The following is a 25,284-nucleotide window of genomic DNA, read 5'->3' on the forward strand; positions in this document are numbered from 1 at the left end:
TCCTTACTCAAAACCTTCCTTTTTGACTTTTTTGGAAAGGAAAGAAAAGGTGCAGTGGTTTCTTAATTTTTACCAGAGCTGTATATGAACAGTATGTTACACATTCATCCAGAATAAGTTATTTGCAAGTCCTCGACTGGAAATGGCACAGCGCCAAAACATATGACACTGCACTGTTGAACCAGTCTGTAAATCACAGGTCAATGTATAGAAGTAGTCTTTAGGGGTGTTGAGTCATTGAGGCACATAGCTACTATACTAGATTAGAATCAGTCCCGCTTCTTATCGCTAGCATCACAATTCCTGGATCTGCATGCCTGACCCAATTTTTTATCCACTGGGTTCAGGGCTGGCACTTGTATAGGAAAACGCAGAAGCATGTGCATGCAAAGACACACACACACAAATGTTTTCATTCTCTCACTCAACATCTACCTACAAGTATTTGATACACTGCCGATTTTGCAGGTTTTCCTACTTACAAAGCATGTACAGGTCTGTAATTTTTATCATAGGTACACTTCAACTGTGAGAGACGGAATCTAAAATCCAAACTCCAGAAAATCACAATGTATGATTTTTAAATAATTAAATAGCATTTTATTTATTTTAGTCCTTCAGGCCTGCTGTAGAAAATCCGTGCTGTTGGTCCAAATGTAACTTTATTACAGGGGTAGGCAAATCTGGTTCTTCCAGGCCAAAATGCTTCTGGTTTTAATTGTCGTTTAATCAGCGATTCATTCAGACCTCAGACAATTGACACTTATACCAGCAGGATTTAAGTTGCCTACTCCTGGCATATACCATAATTCTATTACCTCAACTATTACAAATGCTGTTTCTTTTCTCCCCTTCTCCTACTTGCACAACTCCACAGTGTGGATAATGATCAGGAGAAATGGTGCCTTGCCAGACCCACGTGATGTTAAAGTGGCAGGAACATCTAAACAGCTCCTGGGCGGCGGAAGACAGTGTCCAGACGGCAACACGCCAGGGTGCTGCAGGCCTCTATGCCAAGTTGCTGCACAATAAGGAGGTGATGGGACTGGCCCAGCCTGTGCAGGTAAACAAAAGAAGGGATAAAATGTTCTCTGCTTTTGTACTCTAAGATTCAGCCTGATTGTCTGTTTGGGATGTTGTACTATCCAGCTGTCAAGCCTATTTGGCTGGGGAATAAGTGGAACAAGTAGGTTGCAGCACAAACTGAACTGGGATCAGGGTAAACATAATAGTGCTTTAAGCTCAAAATATGAGTTAAAGCTGCATCTTTTACTTTGTTGTAATTTTAGGACCTGATCGGCCCCCGCCTGCCAGACTTCCAGTATGAGTCCAGTGCTGCAGAGGAGAAGGAGGAGTACCTCTCGGCCTTACTCCACAGCCAGCGCTGCCTGGCCCACCGTGTGCTGTCCAGGACCCCCTACGCCCTGGGTCTTCACCATCGCCTCGTGGTCCTCCAGCGGATCTACTATGCCATCCACAACAAATACCACAACCGCTTCCGGGCGCCTTCTCCCCCACAGGCCACGGCTAGCCAGGGCAGCTGTGCCCTGGAGCCTGCCTCCGAGCCCTGGGTGCCTGGAGGGGCGTCCAGGGCTAAATCGGGGACAGAGGTTCTGATAGAGATGGGTGTACGGACAGGGCTGAGTCTTCTCTTCGCCTTGCTGCAGCAGAACTGGCGGTACTCCCGGGAGGACCCGGGAGCAGCACTCTGTAACGATGTGTTGGCCACTGCATCCTCTGTTCTGGCTTCACTGCCGCCCCTGTCACTGGCCAATGAGAACAAGATCCCGGCAGTGGGGCTGGACTGCCTGGGTCAGGTGGCAGACTTCCTGAAGAAGACGTCTATAAGCTCAGGGAATGGCGGGGCTGACCGGGCAGGGCGCAGGCTGGCTCTGGAGCTGCTTCTGGGCCTGGCTGTGCAGAGGGGCTCCCTGAGATTCCTGCTAGAGTGGGTGGAGGTGGCTCTGGCCGCCTCTGCTGCCTCCACCTCCTCAATACCTTCTTCCTCTACCCTGTCTGATACATCTTCCTGCTTAAAGTCAGAGGGAGGAGTAGGCTACGACCTCATCTGTCAGACACTCCTACAAATGAGGCAATACTCTGTAAGTGCCCCACCTCCTAGTCTCCAGCATCGGTGTGTCCTTTCGTTTTAAACTGCTGTTCTACCTGGTATGGGTGTCATCAATAATATTGGTTCTCATGTTATGCTATTTATAGGAGAGACCAGCTTCCCAAATGGCACCCTATTTCCTTTACAGTGTTTTACTTTGAACTAGGGCTTATGGTCATTTTTTGGTAAAAGGGTGCCATTTTTGAGACCGCAGTGATGTGTACCCATTTGGTAGAGGATTCTAGCTACACTACCTCTGGCCAGGCGGAAGTGTTGATTTAAAATGCTTTCTCTAAGCCTTTGTGGTTGCACTGGTGTAATATGTTTCTGTTTATTTTTTATATTTTTGTTGCTGTTGACCGTGAACAAGTTTTTAGAAAAAGCAGTGGCCTGGTAAATAGAGAGACTCCCAGAGACAGAACGCCTGATTTCTTAACTTGCCGGCCCAGGAATTTTATAGAGCAGCATTTTTTTGATAAAGTGGTTGCTGGTCTGATGCTCTAACCTTTAAGCTACCCTGCAGCCACACTGGTTAGTAGTGGTCTTTTGGTGCATAAGTGGTACATAGAGCTGGATATTAACATTTACTTATAAGTAACTGTCTTTATTTTCCCTAGCCAGTTAACCATTCACTCACTCATCCACTGGCTATTTAACCAGTGTTTGGTGCCATGGACATCCTTTCAATATAATAATTCATACAATTACTTTCATGTCTTTCCAAAGTGTAGCTTTTTGTGTTGGGGTGGAACTGGCGATAGTATTTTGTCATTAATCACGTTAACTTTTTAAATTTTGTCTTGATTTGATTTTGGGCTTGATGCCTGCAGTTAAAAGCCTGTTCATTCTTCAGTGTGGTTGGCCAACCATGTCTACCTGTTTGTTCTTTTGATTTGCTAGTCACTTAATCAATAGGAAATCTAGTAGAAAGCTTTTATGTTCTGTGTGATTTGATAAAGAATTCCTCTGGTTGAACTTAAGAGATGTCTAGCTGAACTTAGTATATTGTGAAGTCCTAAATGTAACCTCATTCCCTATTTAATGCACTAATTTTGACCAGGGCCTAAAATGCAAGTTATAGATACAACATTGATTGGTAGTATGTTTTTAGGGCTGTTTTTTTTATTGTATTCTACTGCTTGGTTAAAGTGGGTTACTTGTTGAGGTTTTCCTTAAGTGTAACAAAGTACACTGAGTACCTTCTTTTCAAGGTCATTCAAGTAGGTTGGGAACTACTGGTCCTGTACCCTTTAATTAATTAGTTGTGCCTTTTTATTCTTCCAGGGTTTTCGTGGGGATTCTCTCAATACACAGGCCCTAAAGAAGGATGCTGATGGATTCTGTAGCCTCTCCCATGTTGCCCTCTGCCTATTTGAAGAGGTTGGTTTGCACAAAATCAATTAGGACTTTCTATTTCATAGATCTTATTGATAGAACTGGGCAGCACTCCAATCAGTTCAGTTAACCCCAAATGTCCCTGAAGTGCAATAATTGCTGACGTTTTTCTACTCAACGAATGACAGTGGACTGAATAAAGGCACTTTCACGCTGTGTGTAATCGTCCTTCTTACCTCTCTCCTCCTCAGATCTGTAACCTAGCGTCCAACTGCCTGTGTTCATGCAGCGCGGGCTCAGCCACCACTGGTGGAACAGAGAACGATGCGATCATGGTGTATGTCTGGGGCAGCAACAGCTCCCACCAGCTGGCCGAGGGCACTCTAGAGAAGATCCTCCAACCCAAACTAGCACAGGGATTCAGCGACGCTCAAATGGTACGCCGTCATGCTGACTTCATTTTCCTTGTAGGGCCAAGAGGAACTGTGTCTTTCTAGCCTGGTTACCGTCCACCCAAGCTGCTGGGACCTTGCTGACAATTCTTTTTGAGGAGAAAATATTTCAACCAGCAGACTACAGTACGGGTCACATAACCAAAACATGTAATAAAGTTTTCTCTGGTCAAAGATCTCTCTGCAGCTGAAAAGAAAGCATTTGTTTTGAGGATGAAATAAGCGTGACATTTAATTCCAGCATATCGAAACAGAGAGAGCAGTGCCTCCCCCACCCAAAATGTCCTGTTAGACACCTGAATGTCATTTTGGGCTTGTGATTGGTGGTCATATGTCTGAGACTGAGTGAGGTAACTTTTTTCAAAATGTTTAAACTATGTCTTGTTAGAGGAGCTCTGCAATTTAAATGGAGTAATTGTGACCACAGTGCGCCTTCGTGAACACTGCTTTATTTGTTTTCTTAACCAGCTCAACATGCGTTGATTGTGGCTTGCAAAATCTATTTGCATTCATCTGAAATAATGCCATTAATGTAATTTCCAGTTTGAGATGATTGGTTCTATCGAATGTCAAATTCTATGTCTTTGCCACGGGTGACATTTTTCTCTACGTCTGCGTCTTCTTTATTCCATTGCAGATTGAAGCAGGCCAGTACTGCACTTTTTCTGTGTCTGCCGATGGCTCGGTAAAGGCTTGTGGGAAGGGGAGCTATGGCCGCCTGGGTCTTGGGGACTCCAACAACCAGTCCATGCCCAAGAAGCTCGTCTTGGAGCCTCCAAGAAACATGCGCAAGGTACAAGACTCACCATGTCTCCTTTCAGCTGCATGCAGTAGTTCCCCTGCTGATTGTCATTGTGTTACTGCTCAGTGTGTAGAATTGTTTCAAAACGTACAAAACGAGACAGCCAACGTTAGAATGGTCATGAGCAACAGGAGGGTCCACTGCTGATTTCAACTTTTCATCCAGATGTTCTTTTTTGCACTTTAGGTGTCCTCGTCCAAAGGCTCTGACGGCCACACCCTTGCTGTCACGGGGGAGGGAGAGGTCTTTTCGTGGGGCGATGGTGACTATGGGAAGCTGGGCCACGGAAACAGTGCCACTCAGAAATATCCCAAGATAATACAGGGTCCTCTGCTTGGCAAGGTAAACTTGTAGTGAAGACTGATTGTGTGGTTAGATTGAAGTAGTATCTGGGGTATCGCACACAACATCACATACTTGTTCCATTTCAACCAGAATCTATATATATATATACATACACACACACATACACACAGTGGGGAGAACAAGTATTTGATACGCTGCCGATTTTGCAGGTTTTCCCACTTACAAAGCATGTAGAAGTCTGTAATTTTTATCATAGGTACTCCTCAACTGTGAGTGATGGAATCTAAAACAAAAAAGTAATCAATTTGCATTTTAACATAAGTATTTGATACATCAGAAAAGCAGAACTTAATATTTGGTACAAAAACCTTGGTTTGCAATTACAGAGATCATACGTTTCCTGTAGTTCTTGACCAGGTTTGCTCACACTGCAGCAGGGATTTTGAATCACTCCTCCATACAGACCTTCTCCAGATCCTTCAGGTTTCGGGGCTGTCGCTGGGCAATACAGACTTTCAGCTCCTTCCCAAGATTTTCAATTGGGTTCAGGTCTGGAGACTGGCTAGGCCACTCTAGGATGCTTCTTACGGAGCCACTCCTTAGTTGCCCTGGCTGTGTGTTTTGGGTCGTTGTCATGCTGGAAGACCCAGCCACAACCCATCTTCAATGCTCATACTCAGGGAAGGAGGTTGTTGGCCAAGATCTTGCGATACATGGTCCCATCCATCCTCCCCTCAATACGGTGCAGTCGTTCTGTCCCCTTTGCAGAAAAGCATCCCCAAAGAATGATGTTTCCACCTCCATACTTCACGGTTGGGAGGGTGTTCTTGGGGTTGTACTCATCCTTCATCTTCCTCCAAATACAGCGAGTGGAGTTTAGACCAAAAAGCTCTATTTTTGTCTCATCAGACCACATGACCTTCTCCCATTCCTCCTCTGGATCATCCAGATGGTCATTGGCAAACTTCAGACGGGCCTGGACATGTGCTGGCTTGAGCAGGGGGACCTGCGCTGCAGGATTTTGATAGTGTGTTACTAAAGGTTTTCTTTGAGACTGTGGTCCCAGCTCTCTTCAGGTCATTGACCAGGTCCTGCCGTTTAGTTCTGGGCTGATCCCTCACGTACCTCATGATCCTTGATGCCCCACGAGGTGAGATCTTGCATGGAGCCCTAGACCGAGGGAGATTGACCGTCATCTTGAACTTCTTCCGTTTTCTAATAATTGCGCCAACAGTTGTTGCCTTCACACCAAGCTGCTTGCCTATTGTCCTGTAGCCCATCCCAGCCTTGTGCAGGTCTACAATTGTATCCCTGATGTCCTTACACAGCTCTCTGGTCTTGGCCATTGTGGAGAGGTTGGAGTCTGTTTGATTGAGTGTGTGGACAGGTGTCTATCATACAGGTAACGATTTCAAACAGGTGCAGTTAATACAGGTAATGAGTGGAGAACAGGAGGGCTTCTTAAAGAAAAACAAACAGGTCTGTGAGAGACAGAATTCTTACTGGTTGGTAGGTGATAAAATACTTATGTCATGCAATAAAATGCTAATTGATCATACAATGTGATTTTCTGAATTTTTGTTTTAGATTTGGTCTCTCACAGTTGAAGTGTACCTATGATAAAAATTACAGACCTCTACATGCTTAGTAAGTAGAAAAACCTGCAAAATTGGCATATGCGTGTATATGTGTATGTATGTACAGTGGGGAGAACAAGTATTTGATACACACACACACACACACACACACACACACAAATCGGCAGTGTGTCTCAGACATATGACCGGCAATCTCAAGCCCAAAATGACCTTCTGGTGTGCAACAGGAAATTAAGGGAGGGGGAGGCACTGCTCTCTCTGTTTCGATATGCTAGAATTCAATATCACGCTTATTTTGTGGATGTTGGAGACTTTGCGCTCCTCCACCTTCTGTTTGAGGATGCCCCACAGATGCTCAATAGGGTTTAGGTCTTGAGTCATGCTTGGCCAATCCATCCCCTTTACCCTCAGCTTGTTTAGCAAGATAGTGGTCGTCTTGGAGGTGTGTTTGGGGTCGTTATCATGTTGGAATACTGCCCTGCGGCCCTGTCTCCGAAGGGAAGGGATCATGCTCTTCAATATGTCACCGTACATTTTTGCATTCATGGTTCCCTCAATGCACTGTAGCTCCCCAGTACCGGCAGCACTCGTGCATGACACTCCCACCACCATGCTTGACTGTAGGCAAGACACACTTGTCTTTGTTCTCCTCACCTTGTTCCAGTAATCCATGTCCTTAGTCTGCTTGTCTTCAGCAAACTGTTTGTGGGCTTTCTTGTGCATTATCTTTAGAAGAGACTGGGATGACAGCCATGCAGACCAATTTGATGCAGTGTACTGCGTATGGTCTGATCACTGACAGGCTGATCCCCCTCCCCTTCAACCTCTGCAATAATGCTGGCAGCACCCATACGTTTATTTCCCAAAGACAACCTCTGGATATGACGCTGAGCATGTGCACTCAACTTCTTTGGTCGTCCATGGCGAGGCCTGTTCTGAGTGGAACCTGTCCTGTTAAACCGCTGTATGGTCTTGGCCAATGTGCCTCAGCTCAGTTTCAGGGTCTTGGCAATCTTCTTATAGCCTAGGCCATCTTTATGCAGAGCAACAAAAAAATCCCAGCTCCTCAGAGAGTTCTTTGCCATGAGTTGCCATGTTGAACTTTTAGAAATCGGTGGTTATGTATAGTGGTCAAATAATGTAGAAGCCGTATCAAATCGAGGGAGACGTTTGCCCAAGTTTATTGGAAATTTGCAGCACAGATGTCATTCAGTGAACGTTCCATTGTCTTCTCACTGTACAGATAGTTGCCAGCTAACCTATACATTAAAGGTATTTCTACCTAGCACAGATCATGTTTCTAGAAGTTAACCCCCCATGCCAGATGGTCACTGTAAACATTCCTGTGGTTATCAGAGCGAAACCTACCAAGAGGTAATCTAAACAGAGTTGTTTCTGTTGTTCTCATTCTCTAGGCACATTCACTCCCAATGAAACGTGCATTCATATAGTAATTATTAATGCTCAGATTCCACCACTTCCAGTGACCAGTAGGAAGGAGTGTGTGAGCGATAACACCAAATTTAACACACCTTTTCCCCATTCACACCTGAGACCTTGTAACACTAACGAGTCACATGACACCGGGGAGGGGAAATTGCCCAATTTGGACATTTGCACTTTTGTTGCCAGCGGGTTAGACATTAATGGCTGTGTGTTGTGTTATTTTGAGGGGGCAGCAAATTTACACTGTTATACCAACTGTACACTCACTACTTTACATTGTAGCAAAGTGTCATTTCTTCAGCATTGTCACATGAAAAGATATAATCAAATATTTACAAAAATGTGAGGGGTGTACTCACTTTTGTGAGATACTGTGTGTGTGTGTGTATATATATATATATATTCTGCATCACTTTGATTTTCAGGTTGTGGTGTGTGTGTCTGCTGGCTACAGACACAGTGCTGCTGTTACAAATGACGGAGAGCTATACACCTGGGGAGAAGGAGACTTCGGCAGGCTGGGTACACCTGTTTCCCCTTTTAAATGACACAACTACTCAATACATAATACCAGACAATGTCTCTGTAAAAATTTCTTTTTAAAAAAACATTATGATCATTAGACAGTGAAATGTAAAGGAAAAGTGATGGACAATTATGCTATTTCTATCTTCAGGGCACAGTGACAGTCATAGTCGTAATGTGCCTACACTGGTGAAGGACATCAGTGGGGTAGGTCAGGCAGCATGTGGGAGCTCTCACACCATCGCTGTGGCTCAGGACGGACGTGTCGTCTGGTCATTTGGAGGGGGAGATAACGGTAATTGTACAGAGATGGTGACCAATGGCTGGTCATCAAAATTATGGCATTTTTCATCATTACTAGTATAAATACCAGACACTACCAGTATATTCTTGGGGAGTATATTCTAGGGCCTCACTTAAAATATTTGTACATTTCATTAAGTTTTTTCTTTATCCCATTCCACCCTCACCTATCATGTCTGAAGTGCAGAAAGCAGTGCTTGCTTTCACCTTAGCCAATCACCTTAAAGATGTGTTCAATTTTCCAAAATCTTCAACCTCTAGTTGTAAAAGTGGTGCTGTCTAGCAAAAACCGGTACCTGAAATGTGTTTAATATGTGAGCCGTTAGGCTTGCCCTGCAACATCATTGGACGGGCCAGTCCTCATTATTTTGAGTAAAAATCTGTTTTTCAAATTAATCTGGGAGTACTGGGTGAGACAAACTCGCTTCATGCTCTTTTATTAGAGGAATATTGTATGGTTATTGAAAATTCTTGAAGTCCTCGATGTCCAACCCAAGAACAGAAAGCCTGAACAAAACATTGAATGCTGCATCCTAAAAGACAATGCTGGAAGAAGTGTCTTTCTAAGAAACATTTTAGAAATCGCATTTCTGAAAATGGAAAAAGGCTATGGTCACCAACATAGGTGTATTATTTTGCTGGACTCCACAACAACATGGTCTAACCGGCTTCATATTTTTTTTGGATTAGATTCAAACAACAGATTATCTAAAACAAGGACATGCATGTAACACCACAAACAAGGCATGTAACACCACTTTACCATTTATAGTTTCAGTTCTGTTCTCCACATTTTAATGAAAAAAATAATTATTTCAAAATAATTGTATTAAATTATGCCTTTTCTATCAATATTCCCTCATTGTTACACATTATCTTGTCCAAATGTCGTGTGATTCCATTGTTTATATCTGTAAGCATGTCTTCCTATAGTGAACATTTATTTCAATGGAGAATCACAAATTCTCCATTCTCCAAATTCTCCATCCCATGTATGGGCAAGGTAGGACCTACTTGTTTTCATCTGGCGGGTACAGCAGATGTGTGCACATGGTTTTGTTGTGACTGATTTTGATCTTGTTTTGTATGTTAGGTAAACTGGGACATGGAGACACTAACCGTGTTTACCGGCCCAAGGTGATAGAAGCACTACATGGGTTCATCATCAGGAAAGTCTGTGCTGGAAGCCAATCGTCTTTGGCTCTGACCTCTGCTGGACAGGTAGAATATTACACACACACACTCACTGCCCCGCAGAGAAAAAAAATCAAATGCCTTAGCCCATGTCACAAACTGGTGACTGTATGGGAAATTGAAGAAATCATTGTTCTCTTGTATGCAGTTGTGCTCATAAGTTTGCATACCCTGGCGGAAATTGTGATATTTTGGCATTGATTTAGAAAATATGACTGATCATGCAAAAAAACAGGATAGTGATCATATGAAACCATTTATTATCACAGTTGTTTGGCTCCTTTTTGAATCGTAATGATAATAGAAATCGCCCAAATGTCCCTGATCAAAAGTTTACATACCCTTGAATGTTTGGCCTTGTTACAGACACACAAGGTGACACACACAGCTAGTGAAAATTTCTATTAAAGGCAGGTTTCCCACATCTGTGGCTTTTTAAATTGCAATTAGTGTCTGTATAAATAGTCAATGAGTTTGTTAGCTCTCACGTGGATGCACTGAGCAGGCTAGATACTGATTCATGGGGTGCAGAAAGGAACTGTCAAAAGACGTGTAACAAGGTAATGGAACTTTATAAAGATGGAAAACATATAAAAAGATATTGCAAATGCCAGTCAGTACTGTTCTGTCACCCCGAAAATTCGGGGATCTCTTAAAACCACGCCAAGGTCAGGTAGACCAAGAAAGATTTCAGCCCAAAAATCTTCTAAAAATGTAATGCAAGACGAATGCAGCATGTTATCAGAAAATACATGGGACGCTCTTGGACTTTCCTCCATGACAGTGACCCTAAGCCCAAGGCCTAGTTGCCCCTCCAGTGGTTACAGCAGAGAAAGGTGGAGGTTCTGGAGGGGCCATCGCAGTCTCCTGACCTTAATATCATCTAGCCACTCTGGGGAGATCTCAAATGTTCGGTTCATGCAAGATGACCAAAGACTTTGCATGACCCCGAGGCATTGTGCCACAGGCAGCCATACCACGTGCAGGAATTCAGGGCCTCGTAGACGACTATTACAACAGACTGCACACTGTCATTTATGCTAAAGGGGACAATACACAGGATTAAGAACTAAGGGTATTCAGACTTTTGAACAGGGGTCAGTAAAAAAAATATACAAGTTTTATATTGTTGCTCGTTCTGCAGCACAATGCCTGCTTTAAGTCAGCTAAATAAAGACTCACTTTGGGAACATGGATAAACACTTATTTTTTCATGCAAAATTTATATATATATTTTTTAGTATTGTTTCTGAATCTGGTTTGATTATTGCTTCTCCTTTCCTCTAGGTGTTTGCGTGGGGCTGTGGTTCATGTTTAGGCTGTGGGTCCTCTGAAAGTACGTCCCTTAGGCCCAGGTTCATCGAGGAGCTCAGTGTGACCAAGATCATTGACATATCCTGTGGGGATAGCCACTGTCTGGCTCTCTCACATGGTATGTTGGCCTGTGGTTTGTTGGCTTTTTACCACCCCCGCTCGCATCTTATTGCTTAATTGACAGTAAGTCATTACATTTAGCCCAGCTTCATTGGAATTACTGCAATTTAGTTTAGTTTAATTTAAAAGTAATTAAATAATTAAAATATAATACATTTTCTGACATTCTTATGAATGTAAAGACATGAAGATGTTATGGAGAACTTAAACATGTATTCCTGTTATTTATTTTGCCATTTTGTTTTCCCTCAGAAAACGAGGTGTATGCTTGGGGGAACAACGCAATGGGGCAGTGTGGGCAGGGACACACCTCCACCCCCGTCACCAAGCCTAAGAAGGTGATTGGTCTAGAGGGAGTGTCAATCCAACAAATCACAGCTGGCACCTCCCACAGTCTGGCCTGGACTGCTGTCCCCTCCGACAGGTAGGGACCTACTATTACACTGTCTTAGGCTGCTGATGATTAGCATAGGATGGAATATTACTGAGTGTACGAGGACCTCACCTAGACCAGCTGCTAAGCTCTGTCCAGAAACAAACCACAACACCTGGTCCCTCAGCACACTACCTAGCCTAATGCATGGGACAGTGGAGAATGAATATGTTAGACTTTTTTTGGGACTTTTTTCTGAATTTGACTTTGAATACATTTAAGCTTGATATCTGTATTTAAAGCCTGATCAAACTTAAATGTCGATGATGATAGTTTGTTGGACTGGAGATAGATGTCTATCATAAAATCGTCCCTGTTACTACTGAGAACTGTTCAGATAAGCAAGTCTGTAGATCATGCTTCAATTTGTATTCCTTTCATGTGTGGCGACAGCATGATGCCTGGAAATGTGTCCCCTACTTGTCTTGCTGTGTTGCTTTCAGCTTTGTCGCAGCCCAGCCCCGTGTTGCATTATTCAATTATTTATTTTATTAAAAAAATGTATCTGTGGTTGCATCGATTGGTGGTTGTGTTGATCACAATATATTTATCTCCTCAAACAGGCAGTTAGTTGCGTGGCATAGGCCATTCTGCGTGGACCTGGAGGAGAGTACTTTCACCTACCTCCGCAGCTTCCTGGAGCGCTACTGCGATAGGATAGGGGAAGAAGTGCCTGCTGCCCCCTTCCCATCTAAGAGGTAAAATAACCTAATATCGGTTGTTCTATAGGGCTCTGTAGGAGGTTATTTTTGTAAGACCAATGTCATGAGTTCAGTTACTGCAGGGATCAAAAATGCTGTGTTTGGCTATGCCATTATTACAAATAATCTTAAGAAAACTACACAGTGTGCCTTGTTGTAGTATTCACTTTTGAGATAGAGGCCAATGTTCTTCCCGACAATGCATTAGCACAGATGCTTCTCATGAGAGGTGCGATCACTTTATGTGATTATGAAGGCCTCCCCCTGGAGGGGAATCTGGCACGAGTCATGCAGTGGGAGCTGGAGGACGTATGGCTTCATTTGAAGGACAGTTCTTGCTGCTGACTTTTAAAGACAACCACACTGTATTTTTCTGTCTTTTTCCCTTCCCACAAATTCTCTTTCCCTTTTATCAGTTTCATTCACTCTCTCTTTTTCTTAACATTCTCCTTGTCTCTGGCTCAATTTTCCCCTTCACTGTTTTTCCATTCTTAAGATTCATACATAATTTCTCTCTCTTTCCCTTCATTTAAATTCTCTTTTCCCCTCACACCTATTTCCTCTGTCTTTGCCTCCACACTTATCTTTGTGCTTAGGGTCATTGTCGTGCTGGAAATTCCAAGTGTCCCATGCGCAGCTTTCGTGCAGAAGAATGCAAATTGTCTGCCAGTATTTTCTGATAACATGCTGCATTCATCTTGACTTCAATTTTCAGAAGATTCCCTGTGCCTTTAGAGCTCACACACCCCCAAAACATCAGTGAGACACCACCATGCGTCACAGTGGGGATGGTATTCTGTTCACTATAGGCCTTCTCCAAACATAGTGGTTATGGTTGTGACCATAAAGCTCTGTTTTGGTCTCTACACTCCAAATTACAGTGTGCCAGAAGCTGAGGCGTGTCAAGGAGTTGTTGGGCATATTGTAACCAGGCTTTTTTGTAGCATTGGCGCAGTTAAGCCTTCTTTCTGGCAACTCGACCATGCGGCTAATTTTTGTTTAAGTATCGTCGTATTGTGCTCCTTGAAACAACCACTCCCTCTTTTCCCAGAGCAGCCTGTATTTCTCTAGAGGTTACCTGTGGGTTTTTCTTTGTATCCCGATTAATTATTCTGGCAGTTTTGGCTGAAATCTTTCTTGGTCTACCTGACCTTGGCTTGGTACCAAGAGAACCCCGAATTTTCCACTTCTTAATAAGTGATTGAACAGTACTGACTGGCATTTGAATAAGCAGAAGTCGACAAGGGGATCCAATTTCTTTGTTATTTCTGTTGTCTGTGGAATCCTTGGCCCAGGCAATTCACCAATCTGCTGGTCATTACATTTCATTGTATGCATATGAAATAATTCTCTATTTAAGTGTTGCAATATAATTCCTGGTAGCAGTCTACTCCAAAGAAGGTAAAATATCTATTCCCAAATATTTCAAATTAAAAAAAAAGTGGTTATACCTTAAGTAAACATTGAATCGCCCATTGGAGTATTCAGAGACTATAAAGCAGATTTTGATTAATTAATTTTATAACTTGAGTTGGAACTAAAATTATCAATAATCTTCAAAGCCGTAAGTAGAGTTTGAGACTCATTGTTTACATTTATTGAATCTGATTTGAACAGATTAACTAATATCCCAATTGCTTTAATGGGTAGAATATCTATTTCAATAATTAATATTTTGCCATGATTGAATTTCTGTAATTCTATGCTGCCAATGTATCCGCCTTCTGCTTATTGAGACTATTTCATTGTGCGATATCTAAATTTATATGGGCAGGTAAATAATCCTGAATAAAATGTGTTAATTTATAAAGAGGAATAGATTTAGGAGGACTATGAATACCTAATTTTAAATGACATTTTCAGGACTTTATTTCGCCCAATTTTAAATTGGTTTAAACATGAATCAGTTACTCAATGGATATGTATGGAAAGACACATGGTGTTTCATATTGCTTGGTAAGAAGTAGTGTTCACAGATATTCCGTAATTGGTTTTATAAATATAGTAATTGGGCAACAGAAATGGCACATTTCTGTCATGTACAAACTGCTTCTGGAAAACTCATATTCTGAACTAGCCATTAAGAAAATATGGTCTACAGATTTATGTAGCCGAACATTATTTACATTGGATTTTAATATGCAATAATGTAACCTTGGCATCTCACAATCCAAATCATTAGCTTATTCATTTTACATATTCATAAGTTCTATTTCATACCTAAGAAGCATTTTATGATTAATCTCCAGATTGTTCACTATGCTCAATAAATCAGTTGCATACATTTATTCATATGATGTGGGAATGTCCTACAGTTAAATGTTTCTGGGGGAAAGTCACACATTTCAAGATGCTTGAATAGAAATATGCAATGCTTTGCATCTATTGTTGCTTAATAATTACAATTACAATGGACCAGAGATTCAATGTGGATTCTATTAGAGGTTATATCACTGGAATTATCAACAGCAAGAACTAATTCTGCTAGTTAAAGATCAATTAAGTCAAGGATCTTGGACAATGATTATTGAATCTGTAAAGAATACTATTAGTTAAAGCTTGAAATGTAGGGGAAAAAAACAACGCCCAAAGTTGCAAGAGAAATAAAATTGTATCTTTAATAAAATGTATGAATTTGTTTATTTTGTTCCTCAAATACCGGGGTGGTATGGGGAGGCTTATAATTATATATATATATATATATATATAACTCTGGAAAAAATGAAGAGACCATTGCACAAAAATAGTTGGAAAAGGAAGATTTTCAGTGAGGAACAGAAGCGTTCAATTTGCAGTGGCCTCTTAATTTGAACCCTTCTGTTCCTTACTCAAAACCTTCCATTTCAACTTTTTTGGAAAGGAAAGAAAAACGTGCAGTGGTCTCTTAATTTCTTCCGGAGCTGTATGTATACTTAATTACACTGAAAAGCAATGTAAACAATAAAAATCACAGGCTGTTCCAACTTGTGTGAATTTCATCATGGCAACTCATAATGTGACTCAGTAGTGTGTATGGCCCCCATATGCCTGTAAGCATTCCTGAGAACAACTGGGCATGCTCCTGATGAGAGGGCGGATGGTGTCCTGGGGGATCTCCTCCCAGACCTGGATCAGAGTAAGCTCCTGGACAGTCTGTTGTGCTACTTGGGAGCATCGGATGCGCCGGTACATAACGTCCTTGAGGTTCTCAATTGGATTCAGGCCTGGGGAACGTGAGGGCCAGTCAATGGTATCAATGCCTTTGTCATCCAGGAAATGCCTACACACTCTGGCCACTTGAGGCCGGGCATTGCCCTGCACCAGGAGGAACCCAGGGCCCACTGCACCAGCGTAAGGTCTGATGATGGGCCTGAGGATTTCATCTCGGTATCTAACAGCAGTCAGGGTACTGTAGGCTAGCACGTGGAGGTCTATGCGACCCTCCAATGATATGCCTCCCCAGACGATTGCAGACCCACCACCAGTCATGCTGGATGATGTTGCAGGCAGCATAACATTCACCACGGTATCTCCAGACTCTTTCATGTCTGTCACATGTACTCACTGTGAACCTGCTCTCATCTGTAAGAGAACGGGGCACCAGTGGCAGACCTGCCAATTCTGGAGTTCTCTGGCAAATGCCAGTCGAGCTGCATGGCGCAGGATTGTGAGTGCAGGTCCCTCTAGAGGACATTGGGGCCTCATGCTACCCTCATGGAGTCTGTTTCTGACTGACCAGTACCCCGTTGAAGGTTATTTTGTAGGGCTCTGGCTGTGCTCCTCCTTTTCCTCCTCGCACAAAAGAGCAGATACCGGTCCTGCTGCTGGGTTGATGCCATTCTACTGCTCTCTCCAGCACTCCTTGTGTAACGGCCTGTCTCCTGGTATCTCCTTCATGCTCTTGAGACTGTACTGGGTGACACAGCAAACCTTCTTGCGATGTTACGTATGAATGTACCATCCTGGAAGAGCTGGACTACCTGTGCAATGTGAATGGGCTGCAGGTACCGCCTCATGCTACCAGTAATGACAAGGACACAAGCAATACACAAAATTGGAGAAGAATCAGTCAGGAAGGATAAGGAGAGAGCAATTGTCTGTGGCCACCACCTGCAAAACCCTACCTTTTTGCAGGTTTTCTTGATGTTGCCTGTCCAGTGCACCTGTTATCACTTTCATTTGCATCAAAACAGGTGACATTGATTCACAATCACATATGCTTCCTAACTGGACAGATTGATGTCCCTGGAATTTAATTGACTTGGTGTTATACTGTGATGATTAGCTCTTCCCTTAATTTTTTTGAGCAGTGTATATGTGGGTTTATGTACTGAATGTGGAATATATTTGTGGACATGTAGATGTATATGTAAATCGAGGTGCATGGTGACCATCACTGACCCAACCTATCGAAAGGAGGCCCGTCTGTCTTCCAGGATCCTTGTGAACTTTTACCGCTTCACTATCGAGAGCATTCTGACAAACTGCTCCACATTGTGATTTAGCATCAGCTCCATAGCCGACCAGAAGGCCCTGCAATGGGTTGTGAAAACCGCCCAGCACATCACTGGTGCATAGCTTCCTGACCTCCACCGCAAGTGGTGTCAGGGCACGCAGGATCATCAGGGACCTGTCACACCTATGCCACAAACTGTTTGCCCTCCTCCTATCAGGCAGGCGGTACAGGTCTCTTTGGTCCCAGCACCAGCAGGCTCAGGAACAGTTTCTTCCCTTCCACTGTAACCCTGCTGAACTCTGTGACCCATCACTTACTACACCCCCCCCCCCCCTCAGGTCCTTGTTGCACTACTCCCTTGTACTACTCTGACACTGCCGTGTCTACCTCAGGAACCTCACCACTACTACCTCTGCATTTCAGTGGCACATGCACCTTGTACATTCATTTTGCCTTTTTGCACATTTAGAATTGCCATTGTGCTTAATTTACTTTATTTTTTAACAGTTATACACACGTCTAACTCAAGGACCTTCGTGCTACTATCTTTGCATCCCGGTTGTTCATGCTACCCTAATACATTACTCCTTTATTTGCCTCGTTTGCACATCTAGAATGCAATTTAGAAACTGCCATTTGTACCAGGCCTCGGCCAGGGCAGCTATGTTCTGGGCAGTTGGCTCAGTCTGCTTCACCTTCACTCTCTGGAGCATAGGGAACAAATATCCACGGTCAGCATTTCCAGACTCTCCTCGAAATACCTGTCTGAGACTCCCTTTTGTTCTTGCTCTGACGAGTCCTGATGGACTCCAGGTGTGGCTTGTCAGGGGTCCTTGTTTGGGCTGCGTTCAGCAACCCTACTGTTCTCCTGTGCGGTGCTTTAGAGGTACGGTGGCACGACGCTGAAGCTCCACTACAGTGCCCCCATGCCAGAGTATGTATGTTGTGTATCTACATATACCGATCAGCCAAAACATTATGACCACTGACAGGTGAAGTGAATAACACCGGTAATCTCATTATCACGGCACCTGTCAGTGGGTGGGATATATTAGGCAAGTGAACATTCTGTCCTCAAAGTTGATATGTTAGAAGCAGGAAAAAAGGGCTAGCGTAGGGATCCGAGTGACTTTGACAAGAGCCAAATTGTGACCACTGGGTCAGAGCATCTCCAAAACTGCAACCCTTGCGGGTGTTCTGCAGTGGTCAAGGAAGGAACAGCGGTGAACCGGCGACAGGGTCAAGAGCGGCCAAGGCTCATTGATGCACGTGGGGAGTGAAAGCTAATCCAACAGACGAGCTACTGGAGCTCAAATTGCTGAAAAAGGCAATGCTAGTACTGACAGAAAGGTGTCAGAACACAGTGCATCGCAGTTTGTTGAGTATGGGGCTGCGTAGTCGCAGACCAGTCAGGGTGCCCATGCTGAACCCTCTTACCACTGCCGAAAGCGCCTACAATGGGCACGGGAACATCAGTACTGGACCGCGGAGCAATGGAAGTAGGTGGCCTGGTCTGATGAATCCCGTTTCCTTTTACATCATGTGGATGGCCGGGTGTGTGTGTCGCTTACCTGGAGAACAAATGGCACCAGGATGCACTATGGGAAGGAGGCAAGCTGGCGAAGGCAGTGATGATTTGGGCTTTTTCTGCTGGGAAACCTTGGGTCCTGCCATTCATGTGGATGTTACTTTGACACGTACCACCTACCTAAGCATTGTTGCAGACCACGTGCACCCCTTCATGGCAACGGTATTCCCTGATGGCATTGGCCTCTTTCAGCAGAATAATCTGCTCTGCCACAAAGCAAAAATAGTTCAGGAATGGTTTGCGGAACATAATGAGTTCAAGGTGTTGACCTCCAAGTTCCCCAGATCTCAATCCAGTCGAGCATCAATAGGATGTGCTGTACAAACAGGTCCAATCCATGGAGGCCCCACCTTGAAACTTACAGGACATAGAGGATCTGCTAGTGTGAATCAAAATATGAACCGTATTTTTATATTAATTAAATAAAATTGTATTCACTACAATTTATGTAGTAAAAATAGATTCAAATTCTTTATCAGTCTTAGCAATCTGAGGGAAATTATTGTTCTCTCACCCGCTCTAGGGAGCACCACCAGTTCATCCTGCTGTGTATGAAGCTGCTGTCCATTCACTTGTCTTTAGCCCATGCTGGTGGCACAGGGGCCACAGTACTAGGGGCCCAAGGGAGGCCCCTCCGAAACCTGCTCTTCAGGCTTATAGACACCAGTGTACCTGAATCAATACAACAGGTACCACACTCTTTCACCACATCAAAAATCTAAATATAACAAATGTAAACACCTTGTCGTAAACACCTTGTTGAAACTTCCAGTGCTTTAATTTAGGATTGTCGTTCTCTTTCTCCAGGCAGTGATGAACACTCTGTCCGTTGGAGCGTCTCTGCTTTTGCCACCCCTTAGGGAGAGAACTGAACTGCTCCACTCCCTACTACCTCAGGGCCCAGAGAGTTGGGAGAGCCTCTCTAAAGGACAGGTAAATGAACCCACCATGTGTATGTAAATGTATGCACTTAATACAATAAGTTACTCTGGATAAGAGCATCTGCAAAAGTATTTAAAAGTAAAATGTTTGTCTAGTTAACCCATCTAACACTGTCAATTATCTGGACAGCTGGGAAAGCTTTTCTTCAAGCTGACAGAACTTTGCTACCCATATTCACCTGTATCACCTCCCCGTATTGCTATTGAAGGAAATATTCAGAACCTGAGTGTATGGTACTTGGTATGGTGCCATATCAAGTATCATACCTGAGTGTTCAGTGTTCTTGATTGCTTGGAAAAGGGATGCATATCAATGATATCTGGAGAGATATAGCTTCAAAAGTCTGCATTTAGTTTAGAATAGCAAAAATGACAAGATACCTATGTTAATCAGTGAATGAATGTCACATTGTCTGGAAGCCAAGTACTTTTAACTTATTTTCTCCGTTCCATCAGCGGTTACAGTTGGACATGGTTCTGAACAGCCTCCAAGAGCAGTCCCACGTGGCCAGCCTGCTGGGGTTCTACTCTCCTGGGGAGTTGACGGCTGGTCCAGGCTCAGTGGGTCCTCCCATGGCTCTGACCTCCAGCCCTGATCAGCCCAGCCCAAGTCCAGAGGCCCTTTACGACCACATCCACCTAGCTGAGGTGCTCCTGAAGACCCTGCTGCTTAGCATCGGATTCTATACGGTACAAAAATAATCTCCTAAAGACTTTCTATTATTGCGCTTTTTTGTATCTTATCAGAGGGCCATGTCCACCAAATGTTGTCCTTTAACACTAGAACTGCCAGGCATTTCAGACCCCCAGTATCCGCCAGAGGCGAACGCGGTTTGACGTCATGAGCATACGAATCATCCCTATTGGCATGGGCATTCTCCTCCGCAGCATCACCATCCAGCCAGAGCAGTTCAGCTACTGGGTCAAGGCCATAGCCATGGAGTCAACATTGGGGGGGACCAAATAAGCCGGGGGTCTGGGGGTCCCCCCATGTAAAACCAACATTTTTAGTTGGTTACCCCAGTAAAAAGACTGCTCCCCACCCTTTGACCAAACCCTAACATCAGAAACACCTGTGCCTAAACCTAACCTCTGTTGTGCCAAATATATGAATATTTGCTCCTTTTCTTCACTCCCCTGCATGGCACCCGCTCTCCCTGTTCTGTTGGCATCCTCATGCTCGCTCTCTCCCTCTCAATGCACCAGTATTTGGTCAATAACAAAAGTTCATCTCAATACTTTGTTATATACCCTTCGTTGACAATGACAGAGGTCAAACGTTTTCTGTAAGTCTTCACAAGGTTTTCACACACTGTTGCTGGTATTTTAGCCCATTCCTCCATGCAGATCTCCTCTAGAGCAGTGAGCTGGGCAACACGGACTTTCAACTCCCTCTAAAGATTTTCTATGGCGTTGAGATCTGGTGACTGGCTAGGCCACTCCAGGACCTTGAAATATTTTAATATATTTTAATAGATCACTATCCATAAGAGTTAGAGATCCAAAAACTAGTGTTCCGTTACCTCTCTTCTGAAAGGTACACCTTTTCTTTTTTCCAAATTAATTATTTGTATTTCATTTTAAAATGTCATGCATTGTTACAACTCTATTACCTAATTCACATGAACTATTTTTAATAGCTTCCAATCCAGATGACTTGGACCTCTAAAACCAATTGCAGAAGGACAAAAGCTACTAAATGGCAAATCCACAGACTGTACTCTAGAGAAGGAAGTGACCAATATATATGTGGTTTCAGATAGGAAAATTATTAAAAAGGTTACGTTAAAAGTTCTCCATATTTGGTAATAGTTGTATTGATACATATATTTTAATATAAAATACAGAGAATTTACTTTTGAATATTGGTGTACCTTTGAGAGCATAGGTACAGGAACACACCACACTTGTTTGTAGATCTCCATGCAATATGGATAATGAGCTATTAAAAAGGTAGTGCATAAATGGATATACAATTGTTTTTAGAGGCATATGTCACCTGGATATAAACTTATTGTAAAACACATCTATATGTTAGAGTTGTAATACGGTAAAATGTTTTACAAAAATGAAGACAAATAATGGGGAAAATGAAAGGTGAACCTTTGTAAGGACAGGTAAAGGAACATAAACTTTTCTGTAAGAAAGAAAATTTTGAAATTATGATTTCTGCCGAATGCACTTTTAAGACGGTCCCTTAGCCTTATCCGCGTAATATCCCTCGTTACTTTTATGTTACTTTCAACTACATTGAAAGTAACGTAAAATAGTTTTTTTGAAATGGAATGAAACCGACAAACCAAAGGGTGTACCTTGCTCTCTACCTTCAAGCAAAGTCTGAATATCGAACATAAAACCAAATGTATCTCGGTGTGGCTAATTAGCTTTCCAGGTTACTTAGCTATGATAGATGATAACGTTAGTGATGGTTGATTGATTAGCAGCTGCAAATCGGCCCTTTTTCACAAATATTTTTTGTTTACACTCCATGCAATTAATGTCACTTTTTAGCAAACTATTATTTCCACAATTACAGTTCCAGGGCAAAATGACGTGTTGATGTTAAAACTAACTTGTAATACCTTTGTTGAATTGGTGACTGGTATACGATATCGTTGGTATTTCGTTTTGTGAATACTAATTTAACCTAATACATTTGCAGAATCTTAATCTTCAGTAAAATAGGTTAAATGTACGGCGCATATTTTCAGGTCTCTCCTGGGTGTTGATTTCAACGCCAATGTGTAGCTCTAGTCTCCTAAATCAGTGGTTTCCAACCAGAGGTACTAGGGCGCCTGGGGGTACTTGGCCTCTCCATATGGGGTACTAAAAATCACTCATGACACCATAGGCTTACTAGTGAAATTAACATGAGGGGGTACTTCAGGGGTACTCCAAGCAGTGCAAAATATTTTGGGATGGTATAGTAACAGAAAAAGGTTGCGGGCCACTCTCCTACATTTCTGCCATATAAGGTTTGTCTATAGGTGACATGAATAAGTTATCGAAAAAGATTTAGTTGGAATTCCGTTTTGTGAATTATTTAGCCTAATACATTTGTTTATTATTAGTCTCCAGTAAAATAAGCAGAGAAAATTCAAAGAGAGACGATAGGATGTGTGTGCGATTTAGTTTCTCTTTCCCTCCTAAAATATAAACAGCACTGGGCGAAAAGTGCCAGAATCCAGGTTATCCATACCATACCATCTTCTTCCGCTTATCCGGGGCCGGGTCGCGGGGGCAGCAGTCTAAGCAGGGATGCCCAGACTTCCCTCTCCCCAGACACTTCCTCTAGCTCTTCCGGGGGGACACCGAGGCGTTCCCAGGCCAGCCGGGAGACATAGTCCCTCCAGCGAGTCCTAGGTCTTCCCCGGGGTCTCCTCCCGGTGGGACGGGGACCGGAACACCTTCCCAGGAAGGCGTTCCGGAGGCATCCGAAAAAGATGCCCAAGCCACCTCAGCTGACCCCTCTCGATGTGGAGGAGCAGGGGCTCTACTCTGAGCTCCTCCCGGGTGACCGAGCTTCTCACCCTATCTCTAAGGGATCGCCCGGCCACCCTGCGGAGAAAGCTCATTTCGACCGCCTGTATCCGGGATCTTGTCCTTTCGGTCATGACCCAAAGCTCATGACCATAGGTGAGAGTAGGAACGTAGATTGACTGGTAAATCGAGAGCTTCGCCTTGCGGCTCAGCTCTTTCTTCACCACGACAGACCGATACATCGACTGCATTACTGCAGAAGCTGCACCGATCCGTCTGTCAATCTCCCGTTCCATCCTTCCCTCACTCGTGAACAAGACCCCTAGATACTTAAACTCCTCACTTGAGGCAGGCACTCTCCACCAACCTGAAGCGGGCAAGCCACCCTTTCCGACTGAGGACCATGGCCTCGGATTTGGAGGTACTGATTTTCATCCCCACCGCTTCACACTCGGCTGCAAACCGTCCCAGCGCATGCTGAAGGTCCTGGTTAGAAGGGGCCAACACGACAACATCATCTGCAAAAAGCAGAGACGAAATTGTGTGGTCCCCAAACCTGACACCCTCCGGCCCCTGGCTGCGCCTAGAAATTCTGTCCATAAAAATTACGAACAGAACCGGTGACAAAGGGCAGCCCTGCCGGAGTCCAACATGCACTGGGAACAAGTCTGACTTACTGCCGGCAATGCGGACCAAGCTCCTGCTTCGGTTGTACAGGGACCTGACAGCCCTTAGCAAAGGACCCAGGACCCCATATTCCCCAAGCACCCTCCACAAGATGCCGCGAGGGACACAGTCGAATGCCTTCTCCAAATCCACAAAACACATGTGGATTGGTTGGGCAAACTCCATGAACCCTCCAACACCCCGTAGAGGGTATAGAGCTGGTCCAGTGTTCCACGGCCCGGACGAAAACCACACTGTTCCTCCTGAATCCGAGGTTCTACTATCGGCCGTATTCTCCTCTCCAGTACCCTGGCATAGACTTTCCCGGGGAGGCTGAGAAGTGTGATCCCCCTATAGTTGGAACACACCCCTCCGGTCCCCCTTCTTAAAAAGAGGGACCACCACCCCGGTCTGCCATCCCAGAGGCACTGTCCCCGACCGCCACGCGATGTTGCACAGGCGTGTCAACCAGACAGCCCCACAACATCCAGAGACTTGAGGTACTCAGGGCGGATCTCATCCACCCCCGGTGCCTTGCCACCGAGGAGTTTCTTGACCACCTCAGTGACTTCAGCCTGGGTGGATGGACGAGTCCACCTCTGAGCCCTCATCCTCTGCTTCCTCAATGGAAAGAAGTGACAGCGGGATTGAGGAGATCCTCGAAGTATTCCTTCCACCGCCCGACGACATCCTCAGTTGAGGTCAACAGCTGCCCACCTCTACTGTAAACAGCGTTGGTAGGGCACTGTTTCCCTCTCCTGAGGCCGCCGGATGGTTTGCCAGAATCTCTTCGAGGCCAGCCCGATAGTCCCTTCTCCATGGCCTCACCGAACTCCTCCCAGGCCCGAGTTTTTGCCTCCACAACCACCCGCGCTGCAGCCCGCTTGGCCTGTCGGTACCCGTCAGCTGCGTCAGGAGTCCCACAAGCCAACCAGGCCTGATAGGACTCCTTCTTCAGACTTGACGGCATCCCTTACTTCCGGTGTCCACCACCGGGTTCGGGGATTGCCGCCTCGACAGGCACCGGAGACCTTACGGCCACAGCTCCGAGCGGCCGCTTCGACAATGGCGGTGGAGAACATGGTCCACTCGGACTCAATATCTCCAACCTCCCTCGGGATCCAGTCGAAGCTCTGCCGGAGGTGGGAGTTAAAGATCTCTCTGACAGGAGACTCGGCCAGACGTTCCCAGCAGACCCTTACAGTTCGCTTGGGCCCTGCCGAGTCTGTCCAGCTTTCTCCCCCGCCATCGGATCCAACTCACCACCAGGTGGTGATCAGTTGACAGCTCCGCCCCTCTCTTCACCCGAGTGTCCAAGACATACGGCCGCAGGTCAGATGAGACGACAACAAAGTCGATCATCGACCTGCGGCCTAGGGTGTCCTGGTGCCACGTGCACTGATGGACACCCTTATGCTTGAACATGGTGTTCGTTATGGACAAACTGTGACTAGCACAGAAGTCCAATAACTGAACACCACTCGGGTTCAGATCAGGGGGCCGTTCCTCCCAATCACGCCCCTCCAGGTGTCACT

At 44.4% G+C, this 25,284-nt stretch overlaps 1 protein-coding gene across 5 annotated transcripts in view; it reads left to right on the top strand.

The window, feature by feature from the left end:
* The window catches only part of LOC105029281 (probable E3 ubiquitin-protein ligase HERC1), a 186,036-nt gene that overhangs the window by 13,608 nt on the left and 147,144 nt on the right, over positions 1-25,284 (top strand). For all 5 annotated transcript variants that reach the window (XM_020044405.2, XM_034297070.1, XM_020044408.2 and 2 more), the window contains exons 2-16: positions 878-1,063; positions 1,290-2,102; positions 3,395-3,490; positions 3,697-3,882; positions 4,535-4,690; positions 4,886-5,041; positions 8,475-8,571; positions 8,726-8,869; positions 9,971-10,098; positions 11,359-11,503; positions 11,758-11,929; positions 12,502-12,636; positions 19,186-19,351; positions 19,470-19,595; positions 20,060-20,293. In XM_020044405.2, the coding sequence (XP_019899964.2) occupies positions 899-1,063; positions 1,290-2,102; positions 3,395-3,490; positions 3,697-3,882; positions 4,535-4,690; positions 4,886-5,041; positions 8,475-8,571; positions 8,726-8,869; positions 9,971-10,098; positions 11,359-11,503; positions 11,758-11,929; positions 12,502-12,636; positions 19,186-19,351; positions 19,470-19,595; positions 20,060-20,293 (2,919 nt within the window). In that variant the 5' untranslated portion in view covers positions 878-898. The remainder of the gene's footprint in view (positions 1-877; positions 1,064-1,289; positions 2,103-3,394; positions 3,491-3,696; positions 3,883-4,534; positions 4,691-4,885; positions 5,042-8,474; positions 8,572-8,725; positions 8,870-9,970; positions 10,099-11,358; positions 11,504-11,757; positions 11,930-12,501; positions 12,637-19,185; positions 19,352-19,469; positions 19,596-20,059; positions 20,294-25,284) is intronic.

This window comes from Esox lucius, chromosome 14 (assembly GCF_011004845.1).
Source record: "Esox lucius isolate fEsoLuc1 chromosome 14, fEsoLuc1.pri, whole genome shotgun sequence".
Classification (NCBI taxonomy): Eukaryota; Metazoa; Chordata; class Actinopteri; order Esociformes; family Esocidae; genus Esox; species Esox lucius.